The following is a 23,536-nucleotide window of genomic DNA, read 5'->3' as shown; positions in this document are numbered from 1 at the left end:
TCTCGTCATGGATACGAAGGATATAAGTGGTAATTCTTGTCATTGGTATGAAAGGGTACAAAGGATAAGTGCTCTACTGCAAAAGTTACATACTTACCAAGTAAATCCAGATATTTGGCGGGCTTAAAGTCGGCAAAGAAATTTTTGTGAACTTTGAACAGATGGGCGCAGGAGAAAAAGTGGTCGCATAAGTCCAAAGTAAATATCCAGACAAAACAGTTGGGCAAATAAGGATGAGCCTAGCAGACTAGCGACTAATGTGTGTGGAAGCTGTCAAAAGCTTCTTCATTCTCTCTATCTCATGGCTTCTCTTCTTTCCTTCTCTGTTCCCAATTCAAAGATGATAAGAGCTTCTTCTTCTTCACAGTCTGTTTCTGCACCGACGGTTTCTGTGCCGGAGAACCTTACTGAAAAATTTGGGAGAAAAGGCATCAAGTTCTTGGAGTCTGATAACATCCCCATTGTTGAACTCACAGTCAGAAATGGCAGTTCATTAAGGCTTCAAATACCCAATGCTCATGTGACTTCATACAAGCCAAAGGTGTACTGGAAGGACGACGGCTTCCAAGAAGTTCTTTACACAATTCCAGGAAATGGAACTGATGCTAATTCTACCAAAGCCAAGGGAGGAATTGGTTTGGTCTTGAATGATGTATCAGAAGCAGGCTCCAAAGGCTCACTTGTTTCCACTTCTGAATGGACAGTAAAAGATGTTGATTCCGATTCCATCGATGCTCTCCAGGTATTTTTTTTTTTCGTTCTTTCTTTCTTTTGGTTCCATTTGAAACAAACAAAAATACAGAGACATCAAAAGTTTAAATGACCAAAACCTTAGTTTTTAGAAATACATAAGATTTTGATCATGAAATTACCAAAACAATGCACAGATACAAAACTAGAGAGCCTAGAATATATTGAAATGATGAAATTTGAGGACATAGTTTTTGTTTCCTTGGTTTTCCATTGATTTGGCACTTAGATTTGTTGCAGATTGAATTAAGCAGCGCTAGTGGAACACTTGACATAACCTATGTCGTCAGTTTATATCCGGTAAGCATGGCAACGGCTGTTATTGTGAGAAACAAAGGCCGGAAGCCGGTGACTCTGACCAATGCCATACTCAGCCATTTCAAGTTCAAAAGACGAAGCGGGGCGGCGATCCAAGGTCTCAAGGGCTGTGCTTACACTGCACTCCCTCCACTGTCTTCTCCTTTTGAGATTTTGTCTCCTGCTGAAGCAATGAAAGCTGACACTCCAGGGTGGTTCGATTTTGGTTCTCAGCCTGAAGAAAAGCCAGGTTCTTGGACTCACCAAGATGTGCCTTTCACCATTTTGAAAAACAAGCTCAGCAGGGTTTATGCTGCCCCTCCTAAAGAGAGACTGAAGCCAATTTATAACACCCCACCTTCCAAATATGAAACACTGGATCAGGTAACCATTCTTTGCTAAATATTCTTAATCTAACTCCTAATCAACAAAAATATATCCGGTGATGATCCGTCTATTCAAATCTCATGAACAAGAGTTTGATGTGTCGTTAAATAAATAAAAAAATTCAGCAAAACATAAGGAATGAATAATTGAGTCTTGCCAGATATAAAATCAAAAATTGTAATTAGTTGCCAGTTTTTTATGGGATTGCGTGACTTGGAATCACGACCTCACCTAATCAATAGTTCAGATTCACTGTCCGACGAGGAAAATTACCAATGACATTATTTCTTGTACATATTTATATACACATAATGAATTTGTGTTTTTTCCAACTTATTGGTTTGTGAATTTCAGGGGCGTGAGCTCTTCTATAGGGTGATACGCATGGGATTTGAGGATATCTACTTATCCAGCCCTGGTTCTTTCTATGAGAAACATGGGGAGGAGTATTTTATATGCACTGGCCCTGCTTCAATGCTGGTACCTGTGGTTGTCAAGCCTGGTGAGGATTGGAGAGGTGCACAAGTTATTGAACATGATAATTTGTCGTAAATATTTTTCTTTCCCTTTTTTCCTTTTTTTTTTTGTTCTAAACATCTGTAGAGCAAGGTCTGGTCTTTTTTTTCTTTTTTTTTTCTTCTTCTACTAGTTTGATCACCTGGTACGCATGTGACACCAAATATTTTTCCTACCATTGATTTCGTTCATCACAAAATCACACTGATGTATTGTTAATCGTATTGACTTCAACCTATGGATAGTCAACACAACTAATGATCCATATTTACCTGCAATATTGGAAATAAAGAAAAGGAATCCCATGGCAAACCAAAGGTCTCAGGTTCGAACCCTCATGGAATCTTAGTTGTGTGTATGTGAGAAACTCCCTTCCCTCGTAGTTTAGACTATCGCTTGTACTCAAAAGAAAAGAAAAGGATACTTTCAGATGTTGAGAGTGGAACCTAGTTTAAGGCTTTATCAATTAGAAGTTGGTACATGGGACTTCATTACTTTTTATTAAAATTGATCTAAATTGTTGTGCAAATTTTCTCTGCTATGTATTCTGTACGATAAATGTATCTTATATTCTCAATCAATACTTCGCTTTTACTAATTAAATAGAGTTTGTTCAAAGGTTCATGACATAGAGATCCATGCCAACTTTCTAAATGGCACACAAACCTTGATAATTTTTTTTGTTGGAATACGAACGATAGTCTAAACCTAATGCAACAACACTATTTCTTGCAGCAACACTTATCTACTCTGATGTACTCTACTTCTTCATCATTATAAGGTTTGTACGTAATAGATCTCTACAACTCAAACCAAAATACATATTAAAAAAATCACAGAAAGTTCAAACACATCTCTTGCACACTATAGTAAGATTAGATCTGAAAAAGGCTAAATAAAAGCGTGATGATACGTGAACCAAATTAAGATAGGGAGATATGAAAATATGCACAAAGAGAGATGAAAAGGAAAACTAGATATAGAACTTGACGTAAATCTTAAAAAAGAAAAATGATTGGAGAGAGAGAGAGAGAGAGAGAGAGAGAGAGAGAGATGGCATAGAAACATTATATATCTAAAGGAAAAAAAAAGAATGGAGAGATATCAGGCCAAAAAATTATGGGGAATTATCTGAAGAATGAGATAGAAAAGAAAGAAAAAGAAGTAGGAGATAAGAGGAGAGAGAGAGAGGTAAGAAAGAAAAGAAAGAGGTGTGACACATATAAGTAGGGGTGGGCACGATCCGGTTTATTCCTCGAATTGGAACTAAAATCAAAACTTACGTATACGGTCTGGTTCAGTTCAATTTTCATATAAAGTGTCTAGAGGAATTGAACTGGACCGACAATTTGTCCTCTCGAATTGGAACTAAAATCGAAACTTGCACACAATCTGATTCAATTTGATTTCATACAAAGTGCTTGAGTAACCGAACCAAATCAAACTTATACGGTTTCAGTTTGGTTTGGCCGGTTTGCGGTTTGGAAGAAGAGAAAAGAGGAAGATGTGTAGAAGAGAGAAATAGGAAGAAGAGAGAAGTAGAAAGAAGGGAGAAATAGGAAAAAGAGAAAATATGAAAAGGAGAGAAAGAATGAGGCATAACAAGAAGAATGAGTATGATTCACCAAAAAGAAAAAGAAGTAGTGCTAGAGTTGTTATTTAGTGAGGTATAAATTGGGACTAAGCCAGTTGTGTATTAATTGGAATTAAGTATCTTCATATTACTTGGGGTTACTAATGTGATTTGAATATTAATTTGGCTTACTAATAAATTTGGATATAAATGAATTAGTAAACTTAACATAACCCGTCTGATTCAATTTAGACTAATTTTTCCAAGGCAAGAACCTAGATGGGAACTGATCCAAACTATCATGTTCAATTTTTGCGCCTCGGTTGACTTTTTTGGTCAACATAATTTTTCTTTTTGGGTTTTTTTTTCAACTTGATTCAGCTCGATTTATCGGTTTAAATGAGGTTCACATGGGCTTAGCACTTTACTAAGGGTGGGCATTTGAACTAATGAACCGAACCAAATCGATATGGAAAAAAAACCAGGAAAATTAGTTTTGGCTTAAAGTTGTTCGTTTCTCAATTTTTACCACTTAAAAACCAAACCGGATTGATTATATGATGTTGTCACATATATTGATAATATAAATCATTTTTCTTACGAATTTAACACCAAAATTGTAGTATCCTCATCTCTCTTAGCCTTCCTTGTCTCCCTCATCATGGTCTCACCCTCTTTTATCTTCATCACGATGTCAACCTCCTCATCCCTCCCCGTCTCATATCCACGCCTCTAATGCCATCATCCACTATCTTTTTGTTGTTTTGCTTTGAATTCATTGATGGATTAGTGTAAGAGAGTTGAGTTTTATTTTTGGGCTTCAAGTGATGATGCCCAACCAAAAAAATAAATTCAATGCAAAGGTAGGGTATGTTAACACTCACGGTCTCATAGGGTACAATGACCATCACATTGAAGTTGGTTCTTTGAGAGCTCTTGAAGGACATGCATTTATTGACCTAGAAGTGGAGGATTTTGGCCTCAGAGATAATTAGCGGCCACATGGATGATTGAAGTTGATTCTTGATCTTGAGAAATTGAATCTAAGGTTTTCTAGACAAGTTGAATTTAGTGTGTGGGATTAGCAGAGGTAGGAAAACATTAGTAGAGATTAGAGGCGCATATTGGTAGGAGTATGAATAGGCATGGTTCAAACTAGTGTTGGGCTCGGTCTGGGTTGGTTCGATTTTGGGCCCAACCCGGACACCGAACCGTAGGTGTCAGTGTGGCTATTATATATGGAAATCGGAACCAAACCATAGCTGGTCTAAACCAGTAACTCTGGTTAACCAAACTTATTGGTTTGGTTTGGTTTAGTTTAGGTTTTTGGGCTTTCTTAGAAATTGCCCAAATTTCACACAAAATACATTTATGAGCCCAATTCAAAGCACATAAACATGTACATGAATTCAAAGCATATAAAGATGTACATATTCAAAGCATTTTTTAGCCCAAAATCATATGTTAAAAACTGTACAGCAGCTTCATCATCATCATATATTCAATATCCATCATTACACATTAATCCTCAAATATCATAAATGACAAACATCACACATGAATTTAACACATTACAATCCATCATCGCACAAATGACAAACATCAAACATCAATTTAACAAATTCAACACAACATGAAAGATAGATATTAGTATATCACAAGTTTCAACAACAATCAAAGCAACAACATTAGAAATTACAAAGCATCCAAGCAACATAAATTAAAAAAGATTGGTGTAGCAGCAGCTGCCATCTTGTTTCTTCAATCAATCCATGGGAATGAGAGTGTCACTAAGAGGTTGTCCATTTAATTGAAATGATTCAACTTCTGCAAGAACATAAAACATAAAATAAATTAATGTTTACAATGTTAAAATACACAAATTAAAACTAAAAACAATAACAATACCAAACCCTTACCTTTTTCCAGTTTCTCCTAAGTTAGGTACAACTCCAATTCATCTTCAGTGGGCTCCTTGTTGAAGTCAAAACCCTCACTTCTCAACCAATCATTTGTGCATATAAGGGCTTCAACTGTTTTGGGAGTCAAACAAGCCCGAAAAGGATCCACAACCTTTTTTCTAGCACTAAAGGCGGATTCTGAATGCACACTCAAAATGGAAACAACAAATATGTCCTTTGCAACCTTGGACATGATTGGAAACCTTGGAGAGTGTTCTTTCCACCAGCCCAATAAATTAAACTTTAAATTTTTTAGATTCTCAGCAGGCTCCAATAAGTATTTATCAACTTTGTTCCCAATTTGTACCACATCTTTATCTTTTCTTGATCTCATAAATTGCTCAAGCATTGGATCACTCTCAACACTTTGATCCGGCCCACTCTCCGTGATTTCTTCCACATAAGAGTGGCAAATAGATGGGTTCTCTTTCTTGTACTCCTCATACAAATGCATTAAAACCTTCTTTACCTCAACTATTATCTCATCAACTTTGGATTCATCTATTTCCAAAAAAAAGGGTTAAACTGAACATAGTCAATTTTGTAACTTGGATCAAGTACAACCAGTATTAGCTTGTTCATACCCCTAATTTGTCCCCAATACTTGGCGTACTTCTTTTTCATTGAAGTTGCTACCCTTTTCATAAAAGGGTCTCGGCTTTGCATCATTCCATTCAACCCATTCACAATTTTAGCCATCGCATGGAAGGGTGCATTGGCAGTGACCATCTTAGAAGCACTAAACTTTAATGTGGCATCGTAAAATCTTTTCAAGAAAGTAACAAAGTCCCTTGCATAATGCCAATCCTTCACTGTTGGAGGTCTCACCCTTGTCTTCGAGCTTGCTTCCCCTCCAAACCTTCTTTTGTTTTGTTTTGGTATTTCATCCTTGTCAACGTCATTAAAGTAAGCTTCACAGTTAGCATCCTCCAATGCCAACCTATCAAAACCTTTTTGCAACTTCAAGGCAGCGTCTAATATCAAGTATGTGGAATTCCATCTTGTTTTACATTCCAAAGTTAGTAAACTCTTGCTACCAATCTTGGCCAAAAATAAACATTGCCTAAACGTTTCTGACCGGGATGGTAAGGATCTTGTATACCTACATGCTTTGCGAATACTCTTAATTGTGTCATGCAATTCAAACACCCCATCAAAGACAATCAAGTTGGTTATGTGAGCACAACACCTCATATGTAACATTTTCCCATCACACAAAAGTGTATTCCAATCATTTAATTGGCTCTTAATATACCTAACAGCACCATCATTAGCACTTGCACTGTCAACTGTGATACTAAACACCTTTTCTATTCCCCAATCTGCCAAACACTTCTCTATTAGTCTCCTAATGGCTTCACCCTTATGGTTTGAAATTTGACAAAAATTTAGGATTCTTTTATGCAAATTCCAACCATCATCAATGAAATGGGCAGTGAGAGCCATATAATTCACATTTTGAATAGAAGTCCAAGTGTTGGTAGTAAGAGACACTCTTTGTGAATTTACACTCAAGATACTCTTTAGTTTGGCCTTTTCCTCTTGAAAGATTGACCATACATCTCTAGCAATGGTCCTACGAGACAGTGGATCGAATCTAGGTTGTGCCTCTCTCATAAAGTACTTAAACCCTAACCCTTAAACAAATTTAAAAGGCAACATCAATTATTATCATCTTTGCAAAGCAATTCTAGTTCTCTCCTTTCTAAATCCATGTGCAACTAGGCCTCCTTTGTTCTCAAATCAAAGAACTTTTTGTTTGTTATCATCTTTCAATGGTGAACCCCCCTTGTATTGGACCTTCAAATGTTGCATTAAAGTAGATGTGCAAGAAGCCCTAGGCCCTACATCACTGCCCGTTTGATCTGGTTCCTTAGTAAATTGCTTCCATACCTTAGATGGTTTCCTAACAAGTTATCTCTTAGGAGGAAGTGAGGGGAGGGGGACATTAGGTGATTCCCCTTTTAATGTTTGTGCATCATCAGGATGAGGAGTCTCAATTGGGGTGAGAGGTGTGTTAATGGTAAGAGTCTGTGAAATACCTTCTAGACTAGCCAACATTTTTAGTGCTATAACATAAACTGGCCTTAATATACCTCCCACCACCTAATGCATAACTAAACACATAACACAGCCAGTAGTAGCAATGATTCAACAACTAAACACAACATCAGCAGCAGTAGCAAGGATTCAACAACTAAACACAACAACAGCAGAAGCAAGCAATTGAATCAATAAGTGCGCATCACACTAACCTTTAAGCAAGCACATCAAAGAAATTGATCATTCTCCAAATGTGCAACACATTACCTGACTGCAATTTAAAATTGAAACCAAAATTAGAAAACATTTAAATAACATGCTTATATATAATAGAATTGAACCAAAAAACCAAAAAAATCAAAGCCAAATAATTGATGCAAAAAACAATTAACCAAAACCAAGTAACATTCTTAGATAACATATAGATAGCAATCTAACATATAAATGATGCTAAAATCAGAAAACATATCTGAGAGTTTGAAAAAATTACCTCAGATAAGTCATCAGTGTAGATATCTTCCTTTTCAATGAGAGATGAGAGCTAAGAGATGGTTTCATTCGATGAGATGAGATGGTGAGAGTAAGGGATGCTGAGAGAGAACTGAGATATGAGAGATGGTGACGGCGATAGAAGAGGCGACGAGGAGGGAAAATGCGCCAGCGAGGGAAGAAACAATGTGGGAAGAAGCGGAGAACATTAGGGGAAATGGATGAGTTTTCATTCTATGGGAGAAATTAGGGCTAAGTCGAGAGAGTGACTGAGGGAAGGAATTCTTTGTGATGCGGTCTATATGATCTACACCAATAACAAATAAACGCTTAACACATGTACAAATGCTACAGTACTAGTCCGATTCGGTTAAACCGATAGTTTTGAATATTACAAATTGGGACTGAACCATACAAAAATTGAAAAAATCCAAACCAACCCGAATCGTCGATTCGGTTTTGCTGATTTTATTGGGTTTCTGGTTTGGATGCCCAGCCCTAGTTCAAACCTCAACCCGAGTTGGACTCAAATGGGCCGGGTTGATGGGATTAAAATTAAAATGTTTATAATATATGCTATGAGGTAGACCTCTGAAATGGATCGAATTTAGGTCAAATTTGGCATATTTCATATATGATAAGTTTATTAATCGAATTATTGATTTTGGATCATATTTTTAGATTATCGGATTTAACTTATCAATTCATATATGAGAAGAATTAGATTCAGCTCGGATCAGATTATCAAATTTACTTTAAGACTTATACAAAAACTAAAATCTCATTAGCAATATTCTTCTTTTTATTGCATTTATGCACTTTTCTCTTTTAATTTTTATTTCTTACAATAAGTTATAGTTTCAATATATCTTTAATACGATGATGGGCAAGATACCAGTTACGAGGGGAAATTTTGAAAAATAACCACATTTTGAATCATCTAAAGACATGTAGGGTATATGATGTAGCTAAACATTTCATAGTGTTAGAATTCTCAAATTTGAGGTTAGACTTAAATGCCCTTAAATGACTTCATTCTCCAAATCATGGAGATTTGGAAAAGTAGCATCCTTTTTTAACACTTTAAAAAAAAAAAAAAAATTTAGACACTCTAGTGGTCAAGTTCGATTTAGGGTCATAATTCAGAGGATAAAATAGCTGAGATCCATAAAAACAACTGTGAAAAAGAATAGAAATACAAAGAATTTTTTTAAACAAAATTAATATAAAGTTAATTGATTAAAAACCAAAAATAGGATTAAGAAGTATAGAAAAATTAAAAATTGTTGAAAACCCAATCGTACGCACAGCTAGAGGTGTCAAACTGGCCGAGCCAGGCCAACCCATCCCATTTAAACTTGTACTTTTAACATTTTAGTGTCGAGCCGGGTCGGCCCATTTAATTTATCAGGCCGTACCGTGCTGGCCCATTTAGAAAAATCATTGATCCCTGCTCGGCCCAAAGCCCATGTTCACATTGAAACGGGCCGGGCCAAGCTCGTGTCGTGCCCGTGCCCGTGCTCGTGCTCGTACTGTACTCGGGCCCAAGAACCAACCCATTTAATTTGATTTTTTTTCCCACTAGATAATTCAAATTTTAAACATTAAAAATGTAATTAGAGACAAGAAATGATGAACTATTTGAAAACATTAATCAATCAAACATCCAAACAATATGAAAGGGCGGAGGGCAAAAAGTGTCCAACTCCACAAAGTCGACTTCAACTTTTCAGCTTTAAACAACTTATTATTTTATATGTGAAGAAACGTCTTACTTTGTATTGAGGTCCAAAAAATCCAAGGCTGGGCCCAAATATATTTCTAGCCCAGTACGAAACCTAACTAGGAAGGAAACCCAACTTGGGTACGAAAGAGTTTGTCATGTGCGCTTGCACGAGTTATGGTCCACATGCCACGCCAAGCAAATACATAACCCGCCACGTAGAAAGGTTCTGACAAGCCCGTAAAATGTACTGGCTCTACCATGCTTATTATCCCCTCAAGCACCATTTTGGCCTGACTACATCCCTTTACAATACGGCAAAGCTTGAGCACAAGCATGTCAAATAACACGCAACACCAAGCGGAAAATCCTTATTTTTGCACCAAGCCAGTTACAAGCTTAAGTGGGCCCAAGCCATGCAAATGCTTGGGGCTAGTTGAGTGGGTTGTGGTATGGATGGTTATGAGTATTCACAAGGCCCATTGATGGTCAAATGAGTGGAAGTTTTAGGCTGTCTGGGAGCACCAAAACTCAAGCCCATTTCTTGAGCTCAAACATATTTACGCATGAGAGAGAAAACCCAATACCTTAGGAAAATATCCAATGGCCTGTAACACTTGGGAATATCCCACATCAGTCAAAATGTCCAACACCTTGTCAAAACCAAAGCAAATCCACGCAGATAGGCTGCTTCTAGCAGCTTGACGAAACTAAGGCAAACTTACAGGCTGTTGGAAATAAAACACCAACGACCCAACACCTTAGAAAATAGCCTAGCCCAGCACCTTATAAAATATCCAACATTGTGGAAAATATCTAGCGCCCTTGAAAATACCTCAACCAAATCAAAACCAAGTCAAAGACAAGCCATCGTAAAAACCAAGCAAACCCATGTGCTGATGAAAGTAAATCACCTTTTGGACTAGCATCCTTACCCATTCTTTCCTCTGCAAGCTCTGGTGGGAAAAAAAGAAGGAAAAGCAAGAGGTGCCTTACCCAGATGTAAGCAGGAAAGTCTTGGAACCCCAAAAAGCTCCCCTTCTATGTGCTTGGGTTGGGGAGATTTCACCAAAGAGGATTGAATGGAAGAAAGTGAAGAAAAATGGAGATGAAGACTTGATAAAATTGGGGGCTTCCGGTGCCTATAAAAGGGGGCATCCCCTACCCATCGTCTCAACACATCCAGAGCGAGCAAGCATCCTCACTCAGTGCTGGAACCTTTGATTTCAAGCCCTATTCTCCCATCTTCTACCTTTTTCTCTCCTGGCAAATCATCTAAGAGCGTGACGAAGCTTTCGTCAAGCTGCTGGAAATTTACTCAAAACACCGAACTTTCCACCCTCATCTTTTCCTCTCTTCCTTCAACAAATCTTCCCAAAACTCTCTCTCCCCTTGCTTTGAACCTTTGTTTCTCACGGGAAATCCAAACTTTCTCTCTCTAATGCTAAACTCATGAATGCTCAGCTCGCATGCCACAAGCTTCTCAAGCCAAGCCAAAATATTGATCTGTAAGCAGCTGTTTGTTTTGTTGGTGAAAGAAACCAAAATACTTCCTAAGGCTCCACGAACCTTTCGAAGCACTCTTGGGGCCTAATTCTTGAACTCAGACATAGGGGCAACTCCACTCATTTGCTCTTTACAATAGCCCGAACCCATCTGTAACTGCTGGAACAAAAAAGCCCCTACACTTTGATTATAAGATAAGCATATATGTCATATGTACTGATTAGATATCGAGTCCAAAGTTGTTTAATTAATATGTAGTTGATATGTTTAATTAATTAAGGACCCAAGTAATTTCCCTAAAATGAAAGACATCAAATATATGTTTATGATTAAATATATATATATATATAAACAATGACATTAGATGTCAAAGCTTGAGGAAAAAATAATGTTAAGTGGACCGGGCTCGGGCCATGCTTGAAGTAGGCTTAGGCTCGGGCCGTGCTTGAAGCGAGCTTGGGCTAAGCTTGACCCATATTGGCAGGGGCGGATCCACATAGGTGCAAGGGTGGTCAATTGACCCCTGCAACCTTTGAAATCCTCCATTAGAGCAGCCACACTTGACCCTTGCAAGGTGTTTGACGAAATGCCCCAAAGGGGCAACCTATGTGCAGCTGGAGAAGAAGCGCAGCGCGCACCTTCTTGTTTTTTTTTGTTCGATCGACGTCAAAACGACGTCGTTCTACTTAAGTTTTTTTTTTAATTTTATTTTTATTTTTTATAACATGGCCAAAACGACGTCATTTTGGCACATGTTTTTTTTTTTATTTAAAAAAAACGCAGCTTGCTGCTCTGCTTTTACCCGATAATTCCCCCCACCCCAAATGAGGTTTAACTCATTTCTCACCTCTCAACTTCTCAACCCTAAATCCCCAACTCAACCTTCACTTCCTTCCCCCACAAATCTGGCCGCGGAGGCTTCAAAGTGGCGGCGGCGCAGCAACAAATTACATAAGTGACCCCCAAATTCAATTTGATTTCAATTTATCCCTCAAATTTGAAAGTAAGTTATCCTAATTTCTTTATGCTTTAATTAATTAGTAACATTGCTATATGTTTGTGTTTTTCTTGATTAGTTATTGTTGTTTGTTGTTGAGGTTTTATTTTGGTTTGTTAGTTTGAATAAATTAGCGCTATTCTTTTATGTTAGTTTGAATAAATTAGGGAATTTGGTTTTGGTTAGTTAGTTTGAATAAATTAGGGGTTTTGGTTTTGGTTAGTTTGAATAAATTAGGGTTTTATTTTTATATTAGATTATATCTTGGTTAGTTTGAATAAATTAGGGGTTTTGGTTTTGGTTAGTTAGTTTGAATAAATTAGGGTTTTACTTTTATGTTAGATTATATCTCTTGGTTAGTTTGAATAAATTAGGGGCTTTGGTTTTGGTTAGTTAGTTTGAATAAATTAAGGGTTTTGGTTTTGGTTAGTTAGTTTGAATAAATTAGGGATTTACTTTTATGTTAGATTATATTTTGGTAAATTTGATTAGTTGTTGAGATTTTATTTTGGTTAGTTTGCATAAGTTATGGGTTTTTTTTTTATTGTTGATGCTTGATTGGTTATTTCTACCAATACAATTATGGAACTCTACTTTAAGAGAAAGTTCGCATCAACTACTTCTAGTTCGGATAATGTAGGTAGTTCGAGTTCGAGAGATGTGGGTATTTCAAGAGATGTGGATAGTTCGAAAGAAAGTGAGTTGCAAGATATCTTCGCTAATCTTATTGTAGACCCTGGACTTCGACTTCAAATGTTGGATTATGATCTTAACATTCGGGACGAAGTTCAAAGAGCATATCTACAAAAGGGTCCATGTCAGCTTAAGGATCACACATTTCCACAGACTAATCTTTTAGGGTATGATCGACGATTTAATGTCAAGTGGTTTGATGAGTTTGACTGGTTGGAGTACAATTTTAGTAAAGATACTGAATTTTGCCTTTATTGTTATCTCTTCAAATTCAATTTCAGAATTGGTCAAGGGTGTAGCGACGCCTTCACAGAGATGGGTTTTAGGAATCAGAAGAAGAAAGATAAAATTAGGCAACATGTTGGAGCTGTTGGGAGTGTTCATAATCAATCTCGACAATATTGTGTGGATCTTATGAATCAAAAGAAACACATCCGAACAGTTTTGATAAAGCAATTAGAGCAAGCTCGTATTGATTATCGTATTTGCTTGACATCTTCTCTTGATTGTATGAGATTTTTGTTAAGGCAAGGTCTTCCTTTTTGTGGGCATAATGAGAGTGACACTTCAAGCATCAAGGGGAATTATTTGGAGCTCTTACAATTTCTTGCTGATCATGATGAGAAAGTTAAAGTCGTTGTGTTAGAAAATGCTCCCGGAAATCTCAAGTTAATAGCTCCAACAATTTAAAAAGATCTTGTGAATGCTTGTGCCACTGAAACTATTAAGAAAATCATTAAGGATATGGATGGTGCATTCTTCTCTTTATTAGTTGATGAATCGCATGATGTGTTAGTAAAAGGACAGATGGCGGTGGTGTTTCATTATGTTTACAAAAGTGGGGATGTAATTGAGAGGTTTGTGGGCATTCAACATGTTAGCGACACTACATCAAACTCACTCAAGGAGGCTATTGACACATTGTTTTCAAGAGTGGAATTGAGCATTTCCATGCTAAGAGAACAAGGATATGATGGAGCTAGTAATATGAAGGGTGAGTTCAATGGTCTTAAAACACAGATTTTGAGAGAAAATTCTTGCACCTATTATATTCATTGTTTTGCACATCAACTTCAATTAGCTCTTGTGGCCGTGACAAAGGGAAATGTTGATATTTCCACTTTCTTCACATATTGCAATAGCTTGGTTAATATTGTTGGAGTATCGTGTAAGTGTCGTGACATGCTTAGAGATCAACTACAAAAGGATATTACGGAAGCTTTTGAAAAAGATACTTTTCCAACAGGGCGAGGCTTAAATCAAGAAACTTGTCTCAAGCGTCCTGGTGATACACGTTGGAACTCACATTATGGTACATTACTTAGTATCATCTCCATGTTTAAATCTTTGGTTAAAGTGCTTAAATTGATTATTGAGGATGGCTCCACTAATAATCTAGGTAAAGCAAATAGGTCATTGAGAGAAATACAATCTTTTGAGTTCGTATTTCATTTATTTTTCATGAGATCTATATTGGGAGCCACAAATGACTTGTCACAAGCATTACAAAGGAAAGACCAAGACATTGGGAATGCAATAACTTTAGTCAAAGTTTGCAAGGAACAACTACAACACATGAGAGAGAATGCATTTGAAGCCTTGCTTGATCAAGTATCTTCCTTTTGTGTCAAACATGATATCTTGGTTCCAAACATGGATGATGCATATGTAGCTCAATGGAGATAACATCGAAGAGCTCCTAGAATAACACACCTCCATCATTATCGTGTGGACATCTTTATTCAAATCATTGAGTGGCAACTTGCGGAATTAAATCATCGCTTTAGTGAGGTAAATACTGAGTTACTTCTTTGTTTGACATGTTTGAGTCCGGATGATTCATTCATAGCTTTTGACAAACAAAAGCTACTTCATTTTGTTGAATTTTATCATCAAGATTTTAATCCTCGAGATCGCTTGGCACTTGAAGATCAACTTGATATTTATATTAATCATATGCGTACGATGACCGATTTTTCTCAATTGAAAGGGATTAGTAACCTTGCAAGAAAAATGGTGGAAAAAGGGTTGCATAGAACATATAATTATGTTTATTTGTTTCTCACATTAGCCTTAATTTTACCGATTGCAACTGCTTCTGTGGATAGAGCATTTTCTGCTATGAATATTGTGAAAGGTCCACTTCGCAACAGAATGGGAGATCAATGGTTAAGTGATAGCTTACTTGTTTATATTGAGAAAGATGTGTTTGCTTGTATTGATAATGAAACTATAATGCTACGTTTTCATAATATGAAAACTCGTCGTGGACAATTGTACTGTGGGTTTTTCTATTAATTATGAATTATAATATTATCGTTTCATTTTTATGGGAATATTTTGTATAATTTTTTTTTAACCTTTAGAGGTTGACCCCTAGAAGGAAATTTCCTGGATTCGCTACTGCATATTGGATCACGGGCCGGCCCAGTCCATTGAACCTCATTTTTTGATCCCGGCTCAGCCTAAGTTTTCGTGCCGTGCCAAGCACGACCCACTAATATTTGTGCTCGTGCCGTGCCGTGCCTTATTTAAACAGGCTGGACTCATGCTGTGCTGGGCCTGCCCGTCTCGTTTGACACCTCTACGCACAGCTACAGCCACAGCCAACACCTCCTCATCCCATTCACCAAACCACTTATCAGACTCTCCCCCACCCGAAACCCTCCTACCTTCCCTGACCCATCCACGCCTCGCCACCTTCACCCGCAAACTTCATCTCGAGATCCCCTGAGCTCATCTCTCGCCATCTCCAGCTCTGCCTAACCCCAAGATGTTGCCCCTGCACCTGTATCTTGATTTAATCTTTATGACCAAAAAAAAAAAACAAAAACAAAAGGTGATGTGTTTAGTTTTGCTTAAGAAGCACATACCCATTTCCCACGCCACCTATCTCGCCGCCCCGAGTTGATTCGTCGGAAAAACTGGTAAAATTCTAAAAATTTCCCATCTACTCTTTGATTTCAATGTTTGGGTTTGGAAATTGAACATGTGGGTTAGTGGTTTGGTGGGTTTGGTGGGTTTATTAGTTTATGCTGAAGCTTAGGTTGGTTAATTAATGGTGGAGGTTGCAGCTAGTGTTGAAGTTGGCATAAATTAATTTTGTTATAGTACTCAAAGTATATTTGGAGATTATACCAGCTGTCTACTGATTGTTTGTATCTTGATAAATAATGTGCATATTCTGCTCTGAATACTGTGAAGAATTGATTGCATTTGAATAACTTTATAGTATATGTTGTGGAAACACTTTCTTTTATTGCATTGATAATGAAAATATTATGCAATGACTTTATTACATGAAAATTAGTTTAACCCAATCATAGATGCATGGATTGCAAACATTATCGATTTATTATTAATTCCTTTTATTTATTATGATTTCGAAATTTTTTTATTCTGACTTCTTGTCCACAACTGGCCATCAGTTTCTAATTTGTTGATTTTGGTAAAATAAAGTCTCTGTTTTTGTAAAAAATGATTTCTTTGAAGATTGTTACACTATTAGCATCACCATTTTATGTGTAGATTCACTAATGTGGGTTTTAGGGGAACAAAGCTTCAAGACAGATGTTCTTATCAATGCTTTGAAATGCGAGGCGTTGATGCAAGGCGTAAACCTTTTAAACATTAATTTATTTTAATAAGAAAAATTTATGAATAATACTATACCCATCTGTGCTCTTTGATGTATACAAACACACTTTGTTGGAAATACAACTTAAACTTTCGTATCTCGTGGTTTATATAACCTCCTTGCTACCACTTTCTGACATAAATGCATATCCAATGTCCATTCATGCAGTTTTTGTCCATCACTTCATTATGAGTGACGAGGTAATTTTCATAACATGCTCCCACTTCATCACATAAAACAAATGGCAACATGAGATGCCTTCGATTTCATATTTCTGACAGTTGCACTCTATTCGAACATCTTTCCCACGAAGGTACACACAACTCCAATTATTTCGCGGTTCACCGTATTTCACTAAAATATACAACCGTCCTCCGAAATTATGAATTATTTTTTCATGAATGAGTGCTGACGAAACATTGATCTCGTTACATACCAATAAAAAGCACATGTGTGTGTAAATTTGGGAAGTATGTTGCTTAAGACTTTTCAGTGTTGTTGTAAGCACTTTTTTTGACTGTTTTCGGTGGTATGCATTCAAACAACTTAATGCATTCCCTCAAGTAATCTTTTACAAACTTGTTTATACACTCCACACATTGAGTAGTACACATACCACCGAAAAACTTGGGTCTAAGGCCTGATTTCACCCATGCATCTCGTTTTGCATATATCATTTGCAGCCATCCTTTTGTTTATGTGTAGTAACTCTGTCCTTCAAAAACTTTCATTTCTTTTCAAACTCATTGACTGTAATTGGTTCCCAAAGATATGCTTGAAATGGTCGTACCAATTCTTCATCCTTTAAGTTATTCTGTGCATTCCTTGCCACGTGCCATGAGCACAACCTATGATTGCACATAGGCAACACATACTCAATTGCTTTGTGCACATCGCCTCATCCTCATCCGTCAGTATTGATGTAGGTTTCTTGCCTTTCATGGAGGATACGACTGTCTCTAATAACTACTTTTATGTTCCAAAGGTCTCGTCAAGCAATAGGGCACAACCAACACTCGCTCGGTGGTTGTTTGAATCAACAAATAACACTAGAGGCTTGTCATACATATTGGTTTTGTATGTGCTGTCGAATATGAGGATGTTTCCAGAGGCAACATAATCCAAAAGTGAAGTAGAGTCTCTCCAAAATAAGTTAGCAAGCCTATTCTCCTCATCTACACTGAACTTACAAAAAAATTCAAGATCCATTGACGCTTTCGCTTTCATGTAGGCGAATGTAGCTTCAGTGTTGTTGTTTAACAATATTTCCCTACGTGATGCATCCAACTTATTTCTTAAGGATCCAAGTCCTCAACTCATGCATTGATGGAGGCTTAAATCCTCCACCATATGCGGCAATCCCTTCCACCATAGGTAGCCTAAATGGATCATTTACAATATTAAATGGGAGTGCTCTAGAGAAGAAAAAACGACCAATATTTCGACAAACTTCCTTTCTTTCTTTTTGTTTGTATGTTGGATTTAATGTACTTTGTCGAGCTTCTAAAGTGACAAATCTATCCATTGGTCCTTTTGATTTAGGTTGTGCTCTAAGAGCCTTATCAACAGCAACACTCCTACTACCGAGGATTCCATATTCTTTATCTAATGAAGTTTCCATACTATGAGCCCCTCCTCGTGGACCATTCCCAATCTCTCTAAGCATTTCATTTTTCTTTCTTTTATTCAAGCTGAAATTTTTTCGAAGTTGCGGTACACTATTTTTTCACATGCTCATGAACTTTCTTATATGGTTGCATACCATGATGAGTTTGACCCAAATGATGCTTAAGTCTAGAAATTTCTCCATTGCATCTTTGATCACAAAATGTGCATCTCAAGTATTTTCCCCCCTCTATTTCTTTTGCATACTTCCACGCAAGATCTTTTCGATTCATAGCTATAAAACAACACCATTAATATTTCGAAGATACAAGTATGATGCATGTACGTCAAATTTCTACTATATCACATAAACGAATAAGATAACTAATATATTGAAAAAGAAATTATACAGAACTTCAAATTACAGTTGCGAAGAATTAGAGAGAAAAATAAAATGGCTTACTTGCAGTCGAAAGATGAAGAGAATTCTTGAAATTGATGAAGATTATCTGGTAAGGGTAGAAATTAGGGTTGTACTATACAATATAGGACAAACTACATAAAACCTCCCAACCTATAGGGTCATTTTCAAATTCAGATAATGCAAACCCATAAACAAGATTAATTTTTGGAACCAAATGACGAAGTTAAAATGAACATAAACTTGAAAAAGAACAAAGCCCAATGACAAATGATGCAGATAATTCATAAACTTTAAAAAGAACATAGCCCAATGTGGCTATTAGAATGCAAAAGGGCAGATAGTTCATCAAATTTAAACATATTTGAAACAAAACCCATAAACTTGAAAAAGAACTGAGCCAAAAACATTGAAAAGAAGAATTTTCCAAGGAATAATTAAGACCCTAATCTTGAAATCTTGAAATAAAAAATGAAAGAAACTAAGTACTTACCGGCATCGACGAGCTCAAAGTCTATGTGATCAAGGGTGAGATCACCAGATAGACTGAGAAAATCATAAGTGGTGGCCCTAAGGAGTTGGTCGTGCATTTTACGGAGGTCCACTTTTAAGATAGAGGATCCCTCGGCAAAGAAATGTGTAGAAGGAGAAAGAAAGAGAGTTGGGTTTGGGGGTGGGCGACGAAGAGGGGTGGCTGAGAGGTGGGGTTGAGTCGGGAGGGAGAGAAAGGTTGGCTGGGTGGGAGAAGAGGGAGGAGATCTTTTTTTCCATTTTTTTTTTTCATTTTTTATGATTTTAATATTATTTAAAAATTATTTTTAGGATTAACTACATTTTAGTCCTTGGAGGTTTAGTGTCAGTATCGAAATGGCCTCCAAGGTTTCAATTCAATCAATTTCATACCCAACATTTCAAAGTATTACCAATTTACACCCGCCGTTACATTGACCGTCAAAGTCGGACGTTAAATGCTGACATGACAGTCGTGGGACCCACCTCATAACCAAACAATAGTTAGAAAGAGACCAATATGGGACCCACCCACTAACCAATATCAAAAATTAATTTTATATAAAATAAAAAAATAAAATAAAATAAAAACTTTAAAAAAAAACCTAAGAGTTGCAGACCCCAGCCCCTTCTTTTCAATCTCAACTTCATTGGCTTCCATCCTCTCCATCTCCAACACTCTTTCTCCGTCTCCATAACCATATAATTCCCACTAAAAACAAGCTCAACCCAAATCTCCACCATTGACAGGGCAAAAAAACCCACAACCTCTCCCACAGCTAGTATCGAACCAACTCATTAATGTTAGAGGGTATTGGAGGAAATGGGAGACGTGGATAGATGCAAAAAGAGCTAGGATGGAGAGATGCAGACCCACCATGGATAGATGCAAAGATATTGGAGGAAATGGGTTATTTATGGTGGATTTTTTTAAAAAAAAATTTTAAAGAAAAAAAACAAAAAGGATTTGGTTACTGTCATTTTGTTTTGTTTTGATGGTTGAGTGTGTTGTGTGTTTTGGTGATTTGGTTACGCCACCCATCCAACCACGTTTTTTCGCCGCCCCTCTCACTTCAATACTTTACCCAAACAAAGCATTTCTCTCTATAATTCGAAAACAAATACATGGCGCTCTGCAACGCGTGCATCAAACTGGTGCCGATTCCGCGTTTCTCTTCGCCAGCTTCCGACGGAACCTCTATTCGCCTTCTTCAACGAGCAACAATGGATATGGGCTCTTTAGCTGGTAGATTTCGGGACTGGTCAAACCGAATGGATCGTGCGTTTCTCGTGGACACGTTGGCTCTAGTTAGGGGTTTGGAGGCCAAAGGTGTGCCGACGAAGCAGGCGGAGGTGATCACAGCTACGATCACTGAAGTTCTGAACGATAGCTTGGAGAATGTGGCTCATGCTTTTGTTCCCAAAGCGGAAATGCATAATGTAAAACTGTTCTCTAACTGTTTGTTGATTTGCTTCAATGAAATTTTAGCTGAGGTGTTAGTTTAGACGTTGCACGCATTGTGTTCAATGTTTTTACGACGAATCTTGTTGTAGTGGGTGGGTCCTCTATTGGTCTCTTTCTAACTGCTGTTTGGTTATGAGGTGGGTCCCACGATTGCCACGTCAACATTTAACATCTGACTTTGACGGTCAATGTCACGGTGGGTATAAATTGGTAATACTTTGAAATGTCGGATATGAAATTGATTGAATTGAAACTTTGGGGCCCATTTCGATACTGACACTAAACCTCCAGGGACTAAAGTGTAATTATTTCTTTTTTCTTTTTTTCTTTTTTTCTCAAAGGGCAACTAAGCTGTCCGCATTAGAGAAATTCGCATTGGTCAGCCCTTAGCTTTTCTCCATGCGAATGAAGTCCAATAAACAACCTTAAGGCCCATACAATACTAGGATGTACTTGCCTGGCCCAAATCCATTGATCAAGTCAAAATTACAACTTTCCCCAGGGGGTGGACCAGGCGAAGCTGCCGAAACCCTAGAACACAGAAACGACACCGTAATTTCGGATGTTAAAAGGGGCAATTTTGTCTGTCAGTCGAACAATAAAAGAAAATACACTCGCATCAAAACCCTAGCTCCATATTCCCTCGTCATATTTAGGGTTCTTGCCTCTCTTTCTCTCTCTATCTGCCCCTCTCATACCAGACCCCTACTGCGGCTGCAACTCAAAATCCCAAATGGTCTCTCTCTTGCTCTAGCTCTGGCTCGCTAGTCGATTTCTCTGTTTGTTTTGTATTTAAATGTTATCGTGATCTTGTTATTGGTTTGCCTTTTTTTTTTTTTTTTTTGGTTCTGATTTGTTTTTGGCTGCTGTGAAATGCAGGCTTCAGAGAAGAAGTTAGCGAACCCCATGAGGGAGATCAAGGTCCAGAAGCTGGTCCTAAACATCTCTGTTGGTGAGAGTGGAGATCGACTCACCAGAGCCGCTAAGGTAGCCATTGCTATCTTCAACACCCATCTCACACAAATACCATGCTACTGTACAAACACTTATAAGAAAATAGAACTTCATATTTACTGTTATAGATGGTTTATTTGTTTGTTTCTTATTTGAAGGTGTTGGAGCAACTCAGTGGGCAAACACCCGTTTTCTCCAAAGGTAACATTGCATTTTCCTGTCACCTGGTTGTCTCTTTATTGGTAACTCATTTTTGCATCCTGTAACCTTTGTGATACTACTGGATACTAGTTTGCTTTAATTGGGGTTGTTTCCCTCAAGTGCAAATGACACAGATTTATACCTAATAGTATTTAGGTGCAGAAAATGATGCTATAGTTCCGGGTTTTGGATTTCTCATTGTTTTGATTGATGGTGAAGAAGGAACACAAATAAAAAAATCTTTTAAAAATGGCTTGGTCTAACATGTAATTTTAAATTCTAAATCTTGGGTTTATGTTTCAATCTGCTGACTGCATTGTCTTGTTAAGGTTTTGGAGTGAGAAATTTTCTTGAAATACATGGAGAGTCTTCTAATTTTATTATAAATAGTAGGATGGGAGAGTCTTCTAATTTTATTATAAATAGTAGGATGGAGAGTCTTCTAATTTTATTATAAATAGTAGGATGGAGGGTCTTCTAATTGTATTATAAATAGTTGGACACTGTTTGTGTATGCTCATCTGCCTGTGATTGTTTGATCAGTATACCTAATTGTGTTTTCTTTTTTAAGATGTTTTACAATTGAACATGTTAGACTAGTGAAAGGCTAGTTTGTGCAACAATACATTGCTTGCTTAGATGCAGAAAGTTGAATCAAGTGTGGTTGGTTTCTGACTTCTGTGCTTTTAGGCCTTCTACTTTGATATGTTAAAGTCCTTGGGTATAGCTGAAGTGATTGCTGCAGTTACCAACTCCAGTAAACTTACCCTAATGCAAAAGATTTTAGCTAAAGTAATTGCTGAGGTTATGAACTCCATTTAGAGTCTTAAATACATTAGACCATCTATGCATATGGTTATATTTGTTGTATTCTTTCTTTCATCTGTTTTATATTGTATTCTAATGTAATTTTCGCTTTTGCAATATATAGCAAGGTACACTGTTCGATCCTTCGGTATCAGGCGTAATGAGAAGATTGCCTGCTATGTTACTGTCAGGGGTGACAAGGCCATGCAACTTTTGGAGAGTGGATTGAAGGTGAAGGAATATGAGTTGCTAAGAAGGAACTTTAGTGATACTGGTTGTTTTGGATTTGGTATCCAAGAGCACATTGATTTGGGAATCAAGTAAGCTCTTTCATTGGTTATTTGTTCATTCTTTTATTTATTCCTTTAAAATATGAATCATTGCCCAGTACATTTTTACATTTTTACTGTTATTGTTTTCAGTACATTTTTACTTTTTTGTCGCTTTTCCTGTCTCATGTGGCCAATTGGATGTTACTATCTTAGTTTGGTTGAATTTCATTCTTACTCTATCCCAATTTATTAATTATGTATTTATCATCATTCTTTTGCAGGTACGATCCTTCTACTGGTATTTATGGGATGGATTTCTTTGTTGTTTTGGAGCGTCCAGGTTACCGTGTTGGCCGTCGTCGCAGATGCAAGTCTCGTGTTGGGATCCAGCACAGGGTCACCAAGGATGATGCCATGAAATGGTTCCAGGTCAAATATGAGGGTGTGATCCTTAACAAGTCCCAGCAGCTCTCAGCATCCTAGGTCCTTAGGATTGTGAAATTAGTTTGATCAGTCTCAATGACCTGCATATTTCAATTTTAAGTTTTGTCAAAGCTTGAGTTAATGTTTGGTGGACCAAATTCTGTTAATTTGTTGTTTTTTGAATTATAAGTTTTTGGAATTACCCTTTAAGCTTTTGTAGTTACGGCATATGATTAGTTCCTGACTTGTCTCGAATGTCGAGTGCTCGGTACTTCACACTGCATTGAGCCTTAAAAACAAAATCTT

General features: G+C 37.2%; 5 protein-coding genes across 6 annotated transcripts; 4 read left to right on the top strand and 1 right to left on the bottom strand.

Moving 5' to 3' along the window:
• The first annotated feature begins 226 nt into the window (after nt 1-226).
• PNSB2 (NDH-dependent cyclic electron flow 1) lies at nt 227-2,475 on the top strand. Its single transcript, XM_021973756.2, has 3 exons — nt 227-742; nt 991-1,431; nt 1,789-2,475. The coding sequence occupies exons 1-3, from the start codon at nt 302-304 to the stop codon at nt 1,984-1,986; spliced, it is 1,080 nt and encodes a 359-aa protein (XP_021829448.2). The 5' UTR covers nt 227-301; the 3' UTR covers nt 1,987-2,475.
• A 2,562-nt stretch (nt 2,476-5,037) lies between these two features.
• Nucleotides 5,038-8,298, bottom strand: LOC110769743 (zinc finger BED domain-containing protein RICESLEEPER 2-like). The gene is made up of 3 exons (XM_021973768.2): nt 8,018-8,298; nt 5,443-7,798; nt 5,038-5,350 (listed from the first exon to the last, which is right to left on the bottom strand). The coding sequence occupies exon 2, from the start codon at nt 7,099-7,101 to the stop codon at nt 5,986-5,988; it is 1,116 nt and encodes a 371-aa protein (XP_021829460.2). The 5' UTR covers nt 7,102-7,798; nt 8,018-8,298; the 3' UTR covers nt 5,038-5,350; nt 5,443-5,985.
• Nucleotides 8,299-12,824: 4,526 nt separating this feature from the next.
• On the top strand, nt 12,825-13,625 carry LOC110769732 (uncharacterized). Its single transcript, XM_021973760.2, has one exon. It carries the CDS (start codon nt 12,825-12,827, stop codon nt 13,623-13,625), a length of 801 nt encoding a protein of 266 aa, XP_021829452.2.
• A 117-nt stretch (nt 13,626-13,742) lies between these two features.
• LOC110769733 (uncharacterized) lies at nt 13,743-14,621 on the top strand. The gene has a single exon (XM_021973762.2). The coding sequence runs from the start codon at nt 13,743-13,745 to the stop codon at nt 14,619-14,621; it is 879 nt and encodes a 292-aa protein (XP_021829454.2).
• A 6,535-nt stretch (nt 14,622-21,156) lies between these two features.
• Nucleotides 21,157-23,440, top strand: LOC110769734 (large ribosomal subunit protein uL5). Of its 2 annotated transcripts, XM_021973763.2 has the most exons (5): nt 21,157-21,309; nt 21,453-21,560; nt 21,686-21,728; nt 22,660-22,855; nt 23,089-23,440. In XM_021973763.2, the coding sequence occupies exons 1-5, from the start codon at nt 21,307-21,309 to the stop codon at nt 23,288-23,290; spliced, it is 552 nt and encodes a 183-aa protein (XP_021829455.2). In that variant the 5' UTR covers nt 21,157-21,306; the 3' UTR covers nt 23,291-23,440. The 2 variants fall into 2 exon arrangements, with proteins under 2 accessions (XP_021829455.2, XP_088107095.1); XM_088250969.1 differs by lacking the exon at nt 21,157-21,309 and having other exon boundaries at nt 21,447-21,560.
• Nucleotides 23,441-23,536: the final 96 nt, after the last annotated feature.

The sequence above is a fragment of the Prunus avium genome, chromosome 3 (genome assembly GCF_965620075.1).
Source record: "Prunus avium chromosome 3, drPruAviu1.hap1.1, whole genome shotgun sequence".
Classification (NCBI taxonomy): domain Eukaryota; kingdom Viridiplantae; phylum Streptophyta; class Magnoliopsida; order Rosales; family Rosaceae; genus Prunus; species Prunus avium.
Note: the sequence above shows the minus strand (reverse complement) of the source record. Positions and strands in the feature narration are given on the sequence as shown.